The 11,980-nt window shown below is 44.7% G+C and overlaps 1 protein-coding gene across 6 annotated transcripts in view; it reads left to right on the top strand.

Moving 5' to 3' along the window:
* NCAM1 (neural cell adhesion molecule 1) overlaps nt 1-9,497 on the top strand; it is a 103,373-nt gene extending 93,876 nt beyond the window's left edge. For 3 of the 6 annotated variants that reach the window (XM_061368353.1, XM_061368358.1, XM_061368354.1), the window contains 4 exons: nt 1,944-2,151; nt 2,235-2,351; nt 4,105-4,887; nt 7,262-9,497. In XM_061368353.1, the coding sequence (XP_061224337.1) occupies nt 1,944-2,151; nt 2,235-2,351; nt 4,105-4,887; nt 7,262-7,382 (1,229 nt within the window). In that variant the 3' untranslated portion in view covers nt 7,383-9,497. The remainder of the gene's footprint in view (nt 1-1,943; nt 2,152-2,234; nt 2,352-4,104; nt 4,888-7,261) is intronic. The other 3 variants (XM_061368355.1, XM_061368359.1, XM_061368360.1) reach the window with 1 other exon arrangement.
* The last annotated feature ends 2,483 nt before the right edge of the window (nt 9,498-11,980 follow it).

Raw genomic sequence — 11,980 nt, 5'->3', positions numbered from 1 at the left:
AACAACCTCATTTTCAGGGTTTTAGGGTATAGATTTGTTAGGTCTTTTGTGTTTACACAGTAGTGTTACTGAAATACAACAAGAGTAACCATAATGCTAAAAATTGTGTGACATGACCTCCTCATTCCCTGTATGCATCAGAGGGTGATAAATGCCTTTAATTATGCAGCTTGTTGCAAGATGCTGACAGGGGTCTAGTCAGTGGCACAAATGTTATACTGAACAATAATGGTTTTGTGATGTGTCAGGTACCTCAGAGTGATGTTTGGATATAGTCAAATGCAGTAAGAAGCTTTCCTGTTGGAGTCTGGATTCCTTAATACACATCAGAGTCACTGAATGACACAACGGTGATTTGCCATATGCTGAGGATGTTCTCCTATTTTTAAGTAATGAAATGTGTGGCGGGGGGCATGATGCTCTCTCTGTGAGCCTGGAAATGATCTCTCCACCTGTCAAAGTCAACATAGGTCAGGCTGAGGGCAAAGTGGTGCTTTGCTGGGTTTTTCTGCAATGAAAGGATTCCAAGTATTTGGGGGTTGTGACATCCAGCAGTAAAAAATGAAGTAGAAATGAATGGAATTATGTCTTAATTGAAACAGAAGACAAAACCAAAATACTCCAATGGACAATGACAAACATGCTCTTGTTCGGCTGTCTCAGAAAACATCAGTAAGCAGCTCTGACACATGCACAGGCCTTTTCTGAGTGCACAGTCCTGTAGTAAAAGGTGGATTATGAGACAGCTGAGACTAACAAGCAGGTTGTGAGTAGTTTGGTACATCTAAATAGGTGCTGAATGGTATGAGCTAACAACCAAATGCTCTACCTGCAGATGAGCAGCTTGGGATGAATTCATCTGATTAAAGTAAGGGTAACAAAAATAGTTTGTATTCAGGGTATGATAAGAGGCTGGGAAGCTGCAGCTGGCAACATTCAGGGCTGTGCCTGTTGGATTTGTGGTGATCAAAGGCTTTCACAGGATTAACTGATGTGTTTATCCACTCCCCCTCTTTCGAAGTACTGAGCATTTTACAAGCAGGTAGAAAGCTAAAGGCACTTCCCCTGAAGACAGTAGTTATAGGCAACCCCATGCATTTCCCAGGCCTCCCTCACCACCTCTCACCTGCTGACCTTTTGTCTGCTGGAAAAGGCAAGGTATTTTTTTTTCTATTCTATAGCTGGGGAAATGTGGTGGAGTCTGGGTGTGGTGGAAGGGGCAGCTGCTGTCACCAGGACAATGTCAGCAGAGTGTCAGTCTGCTTGTAAGTGTCATCTGCTTCCTCAGAAGGCTGCTTGGATCGTTGTCTGTGCCTAAGCCAAAACACCCATGAGCATTCACTGATGAGCTCTGCTGTCTCTGCTTAAGATGTAAAAAGCTTACCACTTTTCCAGTTCTGGATAGCTGGGTCATACCTGGAAGGGTTTTAATTATTCCTTTTGGTATGTGGTATAAGGGGCTAACCAACACTGAGACTCCACAGGTATCACCCAGTAGTCTGTTCCCTACCAGGGCAAGTCATGCTATGGAATCTAGGATTCACTTACACTTGTCCCTGTACTGGACTGGCAGTGCAAAAGTCCCTCTAGACCCTCAATACAGGCTTCATCTTGAATAAGTGGTGGAGAGAAACAGCCCTTTAGAATTCCAGCTGGATACATGCTACAGTAGAAGAGATTTCTGTAGTCTGCTTCCCAGGCCCTAGCCTGGAGAGGTGGAAAAGCCCCATTAGGTCCAAGTGAACCTGACTTTTTAGGTAGGTCATCCTGCATGTCTTTAGGACAGAATACTGGTTAAAACACAAGGCTACTAGGAGAGAGGGTGCACTTTCTGCAAGTTTCCCATGCTTGCAACCTAAGCATAGGCAAATTTGAGCCATAACTAACCCCAACTCACCTTTTAACTACAATGCCTTCTTTTCTTCTCTTTTTGGTCTCTAAAGCCAGCACTAGCCCAACATCAGGCCTTGGGACTGCTGCCATCGTAGGAATTCTCATTGTTATCTTTGTGCTGCTCCTGGTGGCTGTGGATGTCACCTGCTACTTCCTGAACAAGTGTGGCTTGCTGATGTGCATTGCTGTCAACTTGTGTGGCAAATCTGGCCCAGGAGCAAAGGGCAAAGACATGGAGGAGGGCAAAGCTGCCTTCTCGTGAGTACTGTCATCACTTTCATTGTTCCTTCTGGTGATCAGTGTGAATGGGAGCCAATCTCTATGCAATTCCTTTATTACAGGAAAGATGAGTCCAAGGAGCCAATTGTGGAGGTGCGGACTGAAGAGGAGCGGACCCCCAACCACGATGGGGGAAAACACACAGAGCCCAATGAGACCACCCCACTCACGGAGCCAGAGTATGTGGCATTAGTCAGTCTTAACACAGAGTCAATACACTGCCCTTTGCCCTGATCCCTGATTTCTCATGCCCATGACTTAGGGCTGGAAGAGAAGAAAGGTAAAAACTCCACATTCCACTTGTGACATATCAGCAAGGAAATTCCTCCCCTTTTTCCTCAAGATTCAGTGACTCCTATTTCCAGCACTGGAAAGGAAAGGGAAGTAGACAGTTTCTTGAAAGACCTGTCTCTGCTAGTCCTGTCCAGTGTGTAGATCAGGCACCTGGCCAGGTTCACTGCAAAGGATCCAGAGCAAAACCAGTCCCCAGTTAGCACTGGCTTCTGCTTGGGCTCTGCCCTAGAAATGCTGGATTGGTGCTTGGAAGCAATTCTTTGTACTTGGTAGCAGCAGAGTGGCTACACTCAGGATGCTGGGGGAAGGCATGGCAAGTCTTTTTAATGTGAGAGGGCTGAGAGCTACCTGTGAGCTTTGTTTGTATTGAAGAACTTGGTTTGGGCCCGAGTGTGTGAGGCCATGTTAGCCGGGATTGGAAAGGTTTAAGTATTGTACGCTACCTCTATTAAGCTCTTGCCTAGACTGTTGCAGTTCTAGTGTCCTCTGAGTACTTCTCCGTAGCTGCTAGAGTAGTAATGAGAGGAATTCACTTCTGGAAGTGTAAATATTTGGGTCAGGTTTGGGATTGATGGCAGAAGTTGGGTTCTTGCCCTTCAGCAGAATCATCACAGTGCTGAGGTGGTCAGGCTTTTCCACCTGCATATTGCTCACCTGTTTCAATTAGGTTATCAGTGGGGCTCACTGGTGAAATGGCTCTGGTGGAAGTCTCTGTGAGGTGAGAGGAGAAAGCGCTGAAATGCAGATGTGCAGCAGTGAGGAATAGCTGGGATTTATATTGTCCTGTTTTCCTTGGCTAATCTTACCAGAGTTTTAACTCGATTATCTCCTCTGTGAGGGTTTTCTCTGTGTTAATAAGCATGAGGTGGTGTTCTTGGGCACACTGGCTTCTCATGGAATAAACCATTTGTTCTTCCAGCCTCACGTATGTGTACTTGTATGCTAAAGCATAGTTAACACTCAGACTTTGTCCTAAAGCAAACCTTATTGCAGCTAACACAACAGGCTGGAATCTGGTCAAAAGGGCACAAAACGACACCTCAAAGCTGCACCTATGTGTGTTATATATATGCATTACATGTGTGTATGAGAAAAAGGATTCTATTCTGTATGGTTTGATGAAGGTGTTGCAGAGAAAAGGACAGGGCCAAGGTGAGAGACTGGATTCAGGGGTGCTGCACTGAGATAATGTTATGTGATGACATGGCACAGGCTACAAGCTCAGGGAATTGGTAGAAAGCTTCCTTGTGAGGTTAGGTGGAAGAGGCCAAGAGGAAAGCTGGGCTAAAAGAGAAGAGTCTCTGCAAGTTGACAGGGTTACGTTTGGCTAAGAGTTGAACCAAAATCTATGTGACCAAGCCATTCCTGAAGGCCGAGTCCTCTTTGCTCTTTTTCTCTTCCTAGTTATTCTTCAGTCATTCCAGCCAGCCCTTACTACCCTTTGCACGTTGACCACTGAAAGGTTTCTCTCTGAGTAGCTCTTCATGTTCTGTGTGTGTTGTAACCACGTGCCATGCTGCTGCTGCACCACTCACTTGCCTTCTCACTCTTAACACTCTCAACACTCTCCCCTTTCCTCTGCTGTCGTTTACGGGCTTCATTGTCTCTATTTCTCTTCTACTCCTGCCCTCTTCACAGGCACCCTGCTGATACCGCAGCCACTGTTGAGGACATGCTGCCTTCTGTAACTACGGGCACCACTAACTCTGACACTATCACTGAAACCTTTGCCACTGCTCAGAACAGCCCCACCAGCGAGACCACTACGCTGACCTCCAGTATTGCCCTGCCAGCCACGGCCATTCCTGACTCAAACTCCATGTCGCCTGGCCAGGCTACTCCAGCCAAAGGGGCAGCCACCTCAGTCTCTTCACCGCCACCCTCTTCTACCCCCAAAGTGGCCCCCCTTGTTGATCTCAGCGATACCCCGAGTGCTGCTCCAGCTACTAATAATCTGTCTTCAAGTGTCCTGTCTAACCAAGGTGCAGTGCTCAGCCCCAGCTCTGTTGCTAACGTGGCTGAGACCTCCAAAGTGGCAGCTGGTAACAAGCCAGCTGCCCCAAGTCCTGCAAACCTCACTAGCCCTCCAGCTCCATCAGAGCCCAAGCAGGAGGTCTCGAGCACCAAGAGCCCTGAAAAGGAAGCTGTGCAGCCCAGTACAGTGAAGAGCCCAACAGAAACAACCAAGAACCCAAGCAATCTGAAGAGCGAGGCTGCTTCAGGCAGCACCACAAACCCCTCCCAGAATGAGGACTTTAAAATGGACGAAGGGACCTTCAAGACACCAGACATTGATCTTGCAAAGGATGTTTTTGCAGCTCTTGGCACTCCTACTCCTGCCAGTGTGACTAGCGGGCAAGCTCGCGAGCTTGCTTCTTCCACTGCAGACAGCTCAGTACCTGCTGCACCTGCAAAGACCGAGTATGGCTGCCTTTAATCTTCTGTTGGTTGTGTGCTGTGTCTCTTGTGCACTGGTGCTTGTGCTGTGTTCTTGTTGGGTGTTCTCTTAACTAATCTCATTGTTTCCTTAGCAAACTAACTCACCTCTGAACAGGGCTTGGCTTTAAAGGTCCAGGAGCAAAGCAGGAATAGGCTGTACCAGGGAAGCAGGGAAAAGACAAACTCAAGTTTTTCACAAATGTGTTCTCCTTCAGACTTGTATGCAGCTTTGTCTATTATGGGTTACTCTTTTATGAAAGAGATCAGAAACAGTTCAGTTTGGTGCAAAGGAAGTGCAGTCCTCAGGGGCACCGAGTTCCTGCAGTTCAGTGAGCACAGCCACCCAAATTCTAATTCCTGACAGGTCAGTGGAGCCCTTCAGAAGTTATTTCAGTGTAAGGCAGGGCAGAAACTAGTGCATGTGGAACTCTAAAAGCTTGGTATCTCTGGATTTGTCCGTAAACTGGCAAAAGGATGAAGTGATGCCATCCTGTCTGAGAGAGGGGAAGCAGTCACAGCACGTATTGGGTCAGGATGACTTGGCAGTGTGGTGTCATGGTGTGTCAGAGATGAGTCCTCATCCAGTGTGCTGGGTCTGCTCTTTACCTCCTCCTGCTGATCGATTTAGAGTATCAGTATGCCCCTAGGCAGGACAACCCTAGGGGTCCTTTGGAGCCTTAAACCATTTGGATGGTTGAGACGAGTCTGCACCTTGGCAGTCAGATTGCAACTGGAGAGCGAGAAGAGTCACACGGCATCTTTGGCTTTTGCCAAGGAAAGTGTATTGAGGATGCTGGGATCTGCACTGTCAGCGTGCTGCCAAAAACCTGGCTGTTCTCGAGCTACATTTATAGCTCACACAGCTAAATTTAGGCTATGCTACAGCAGCCACACTGGAGGCGTAACCTAAATCACAGCTTTGGTTAGAACTTTTTCCATCTCCAAGAAAACTACCTCATTCTGGAAGTTTAGCATTTAATGCAGAGTAAAGCATTGGCCTTGATCATTGCCTTTGACACTGTGGTTGCAATGTGTGTTAGCACTCACAGAAAAGCAGTCAGGCAGGTACTGTAGACCCAGAACCAGGCTCTTTTCCAGATCTGAGTGAAAACCCATGCTGTTTTACTGTATTATTTAGGTGCCTTTCCATCTTGCAGCTCTGGTCTCCCTACCTCCCTGCTGTGCTCCCGTCCTTCCCTAAGGCAGGAGACGTTCCTGCTGTGTGACTGTTCCACAGCCCTGCCTTGTGCCCCACACAGCTGTGGAGCATCTGGCCCTTCCTGGAAAGCCTGGATGGCACAGCAGATGCACTAGGGTTGGAGGGAACCAGGCAGCCTTGATGGGTGCAGCTGAGCCACTCCTAAGCAGGTTCATTTCAGTCCACTGCACCTAAAGCTGGGTGTCATGCTGGGTGCTACAGAAAGGCAAGCCACATAGGGAACCGTGATCTGGTACTGAGGTGAAGGGAGGAAGGAAATGGTTTGCCCATAGTAAGGAAGCATTTCAACTGAATTAACGTGGCTTGGTCTGTGTGCTGTAAATGAATTCTTGGCTGTGTTCTGATGATACAGCCACCTTCTACCTGTGCTGCTCATCTGCTTCCCTTGGTGCAAATCAGTATTGCAGCCGTAGGCTAGATTCATCTCATCTTCTCAGCAGGATAAATTAAGATTGCAGTCATCTCAGACTAACTTTGTTGGCTAATGGGCTGGAACTGGCACTTATGCAGGGAGGCCACCACATATGCCTTGAGTGGCACTTTGCATGACTATGAAGAGTGCATTGGACAAACAGGCTTCTCTGATTATTCAGTAAAGTGCCAAAAGACAGGTTGATGGACCTGTGAAGATGTTGACCTCCCTTACACTTGTGTGAATATGCTTGTCAAAATTCAGTTCTGCTGTGTTTTCCTTCCTGCAACATACTGGGAAATTCTGGGACTGACTTTCTGTAGGGGAAAAGGTGTTTCAGCTAAAATGCCAGTCTGTTCTAATAGGACATTTCGGTGACATAAATGAGTGATGGTAAAATCAAATTCCTTTACAACTGTGCGAGTTTTCCCTTTTCCTCCTTTCTGGTTTTGCACATCACAACACAACTTGCGCCTCTGCTGCATCCTGCGACCTCATCCTACTAGTATGGGAGATCAGAAAAGATTTCACTAGAGCTAAATGAAGCTGGGCAGGGGGGAGTGTGAGTTAGGTTTTACTTATGTCTGCATCTGAAAATGTTCATTTTGGTCTAGCAAGGCAATACACTTGCTTGGCTCCGAAAACATATTCTTATCACTAATTCAGCAACAGAGAGTTTGTATTTCTCTGCCTCTAAACTGCGCTGTTTGGTGATTCTCCTTCAGGAAAACCCCAGTAGAAGACAAATCTGAAGTGCAAGCAACGGAAACCAAGACACCTCCAGCAGAAGTCAAGACGGTCCCCAATGAAGCCACACAAACAAACGAAAATGAGAGCAAAGCATGATCCAGCGACAGATGAAAGCAAATGACAGAACGACTTCACCCAAGCATTTAAACCACAGAACACAACACGCATCTCATTCCTCTAGTGTCTGTTGCCTTTTTTTAAAAAAACAAGCAAAACAGAAAATGCATAAATGGGGGGAGGGGGGAATCTCTCTTTTTTTTTTTTTATTTTTCCTCTTTTTTTTTTGTTTGTTTGTTTTTCCTTAAGATTTCTAGAAAGGTTCTATTTGTTGTGCACTTGCTTTTAAAAAGTAATACATTTTCAAAAACAGGGTTAAACCCGTAACCAAATCAGGGCTCCGCTGACCCTGTGTATAGTCCAAGAAGTCAGATGGCAAATCCCGTTTGCAGCGTGGTTGGGAAGCTCAAAAAGAACTAGTCCTAGACAAAAAAAAAAAAAAAGAAAAAAAGAAAAAAAAGAGATAAAAAAAGACAAAAAAAAAATAAAGACCCTGTTCTTTCCTTCGTTAGTATAGCAGATATAAACCACTGCGCCCCTCAGCGCAGCGGGCGCTTAATGAACAAAGTCCACAATTTATTTTTATACTTTTCAGTCGAGTTTGAAATATGTAAAGCCTCATAAATAAGTTATGATTTCCGTTCACCTTGTATCTGTTCAGTAAGCAAAGTGTCTCGAGCTCTTTGTGACTGAATTCTGTTCTCCACGGTAGGCATTTCTTTGGGGGTTATTCTCAGTTGTTAGGAAGAATGCCAAAATTGCAGCTTCGGGGGGGGGGGATATATTTCAATTTGCAGTATTCAGACTCTACATTTCTTTAAATTTTATGTTAATTTTTGCCAACTTTTGGTTTTTCCAGTGTTTACAATTGACAATTTTTATTTTTTTTTAACTTTTGTTGTGTTTAAATGTATGTGTAAAATAGCTGCCTTTTTTTTGTTGTTTTTTTTTAAAGAAAATACAGTCTATAGACACTAGGTTAGCAGCATGCTTGCTTTGCTAAGGGAGACATTTTAAAACATGGATGTTTACAGTAGTTGTTTCCCCTTTATCTTTTCTTAATTATTGTTGTTGTTATTATGATTATTATTATTATTATTATTATTTCTTACTGGAGTAAGAAGAAAAGTAATGCTGGGATTTGGTTTGGGGTTTTTTTGGGGGGTGGGGGTATTCAAACCATTTGCCACCAATCAAGGTCTTTATCCAGCAATCTGTATAAACACATCTTAACTTGGAATGAGAGGGTTGCTGGTAAGAGTCCTTCTATACTTAAATTTAGAGAGTTGAAGTCCCTTGCTGGACCTGGGCCTGACTGCATAAGAGAAATATCATCTCTGCTTATTTAGGACATTCTCCCCTTTCCTTCCTGGAACCCTCCCGGAGCTTTGAGGAGCAGAAGGGAGCTTGTACAGTTAGGGCTGGTCTGGTCTCATCTCAGATGTTTGGCTACATCAATACCTACTTAGTATGTGAGTGAATACCATTTCCTTTGACTGTAGGAAGCAGATTTAAAAGCAAAGACTTACTGCATAAGGGTGCTTGGCAGCATCCAAGACCCCTCCTGCAAAGCCAGCTCCATCAGCAGTTGGACTAGATGATCGTTGTAGGTCCCTTCCAACTGAATTATTCTATCACATCATGCATATTGAGTCATCCATCCATTCTCTGCAAAATCAAAAACCATGAAATCAAGAGGGAGTGCTTGGAAATCAGCGCCAGCACTCCCAGTGATTTCACGTGTCTTGGCATAACAGTTGGAAAAGGGGGCTGATGTATGTGTATTATCGTTATGGGCAGGGGAGCTTATCAGTGATGTTTAGCATTGGGAGCCATGGAGCAACACTGAGATTTTTGGGGTGAAAAGAGCAGAAGGAAGGCATATAGGAGAAGACCAGCCCATTGTATAGAGATGTTCCTTCTGTGGGGGTTTGGTTTTTTTCTCTCTTTTTTTAGTTGTTTGGTTTTTTCTTTATTTTGTTTTTTATTCTACTTTAGATCTGCAAGCTTGTGCACTGTGGGTGCGTGACTATTTTAGTGTGAAACGTGTTTTTTGTCATAGTATTGAAATAATAAAAGCTTCAACATAGTTTGGATGTGGAAGGTGTAGCGATAGTTCAGATTCAAAAGCAAATATTCAGGAAAAAAGAAAAAGAGAACAACTCTTAAAAGGAGCAGAAGCCTTTAAATGAAACATCACACTGAGCTGACTATGGCATCCATTCTGTTGTGCTAAGGTGGTGAACAGAAGGATGATGGGGGTGGGTAGACTGCAGTTTGGCTCAGGTAAATTGAGCCACTTTTCTAAGTGTATTCCTCTAAGTATGCAGTCTTCTACAGTAGCATCACATAATTTCAAACTGTGAAAAAACAATGGTCTTGTCATTTGCTAAGTGTGGGGTTTTTTGCGTTTTTTTTCCTTAGCTCCTGGGATGCAAATGGAGGATGACTGGATATGCAGGCATAGACACTCATGCAGTACCCATCCTGAGCAGGATAATGGGGCAGGATGGGTCCTCACTTCAAAGCCTTGTGTCCAATTTGGTCCCTGCATGACCCATCACAGCAGTGTTGGTATAACTATGGGGAAGTTTGGATTTTTTTCCTAAGAAATCAATCCATAAAATGTAGCACAAAAAGCTACCATGGTCTGTCTGCAGCTGGAGAGAGTCCTTGGGAAGGCCTAGTGCGTAGGTAGCTTGTACTTCCATTCCTGTTGATGACCACAACAACTTGATCCTCATTTCTGCAGAGCTTTTCACTGCTTTTGTCATCTATATGTTATACCTCCAAAGCTGTAACTCTGAGAGCTGAGCAGCTGCTAGGAAACAAATGCTGCACGATGCTAACAACCAGGAGCATGTCCAGTGGCTTTGGTCAGCACTTGTTGGCTGAAAAGTGTGGTAATTTACCACCTGGGTCGGCATTTCTGGCATAAAAAGTACCCAGCTCAAAGCTTGATCCAACACCCACATCATTAGAAAGTACCCTGCTGACTGCAGTGGGTTTGTGTTGAGATCCATAGAGTGAGCACCATTGCGAGGCAGAAGTGAGCCCTGTGATTGCCTGAACACTGGGAGTGTCCATCCAACTCCTTTTTAATGCCCTCATGACGCCTCCCAGTAGTTGTAGATTGAGTGGCTTTATGCTTCCCGTAATGATTTGTTTTAATTTAGGAGTATCCCATTTCTTGGCTTCATTGCTTTTATTTAAACCTTTGAAGAGGGACCAACCTGACGCCGTTTATGCTGTATATGTTTATATATGTATCCATACCATACATATATATCTATATGGCAATGCAGACTGATCAGCTTCTAGTTGTGGAGTGATTACATTTCATGCTGCACCATACGTAAAGATGATAATAGTGCATCCAGTTGTTCAGCTTTTAGAGTGGAGTTCTATTTTCACACTTTTCTATGGAGCCTTCAAACCCCACATTTTCACACTAGGCTGTTTTGATAGTTGTTCTCAGACCCTCCATTGACATCCTTACCGAGCATTCCCTACTTTTGGGGGCCTTCTATCTTGTTAAAAAAACAAAAAAACAAAAAATCTTTTTACCAAGTGAAACATCGGTTCCACCTTTATTCCCATTCTCACTGGTGTAAATACTGATACTAACTGAGGATTTTGACTTTGCATTCTGTCAGAATACTGTGTTCAAATAAAAACAACAAAAAAAAAAGCTCCTGCCTACACTCTTCTTTAGATGCTCTGCTAGGTCCTGCGTAGGGATGTGGATTCCCAGGGCTGTATTTGCGTGTCAGTGGGCAGTCCCACTGTGGCGTGCCCACAGCGTGAGTTAAGCATCTCTCTGAGGCTTGGGGCTGTAGACAAGCAGGAAATGCAACTGTCTGCACAGTCACGTTAGTGAAGCAGTCGTGCTGCGTGGTTCAAGCTGGCTCTTAACAGTGGCAGTGGGATGGTGTAGTTTGTCTGCCCCACTGTAGGCAGTTTCCTTGAGATAGCTGACATATACATGCAGTTTCATGTCTAATGTAAATCAGGAACAGATGTGTTTCCCCTTAAAAAGGTGCTTCTCCCCTGGCCATGGGAAAGGGGGTGGGTGTGCATGTGAGTGTTGGCTTTAAAAGGTGTCCTGAACCCATCCTGAATAGGGTCCTTGAACTTGATTAATGTAGGATGAATCGAATTGAATTCTGTCCTAAGCATTGATTTCCTAGGGCACAGAAGGAGAAATCGGAGCTGTGATTTGTGTGAATACTTGGGTGTCAGGATTGTTCACAGAAGTACAAGAAAGTAAATGTGCAACCTAAAGTACTCATCCCAAGGGAAGACGCTTGTCCTTTCTGCTTATTCTCCAGAGCTTTGCCCTCTGATCTTGAGTGCCGTTTACACTGTGGCTTGCCATAAGGCTATTTCAGCAAAGCTGCTGTGATTTGCCCTGTATGTTCATTGCTTTAGGAAAAGGGATAGGAAGAATGTACAGGAAATAATCTTGGTGGTGGGTTCTTTCAGCAGGTGCCTGTCACTGCACTTTCGAATTCAGGTTCCACATTAAGGGTCTCAGATCCTTCATAGCTCTCATTTTTCTTTCGTTGGAATTTGACTTCCCTCTCTTGACTCTTTTACACAGTTTATGGGGGGTTCGCCAGCCTTTCCTCTTGACA

This window comes from Neopsephotus bourkii, unplaced genomic scaffold (genome assembly GCF_033783945.1).
Source record: "Neopsephotus bourkii isolate Nb327-2 ecotype Australia unplaced genomic scaffold, CSIRO-AGI_Nbou_v1 NB_1433, whole genome shotgun sequence".
Taxonomy (NCBI): Eukaryota; Metazoa; Chordata; class Aves; order Psittaciformes; family Psittacidae; genus Neopsephotus; species Neopsephotus bourkii.
The sequence above is the reverse complement of the archived record's forward strand: the minus strand, read 5'-3'. Positions and strand labels throughout refer to the sequence as shown.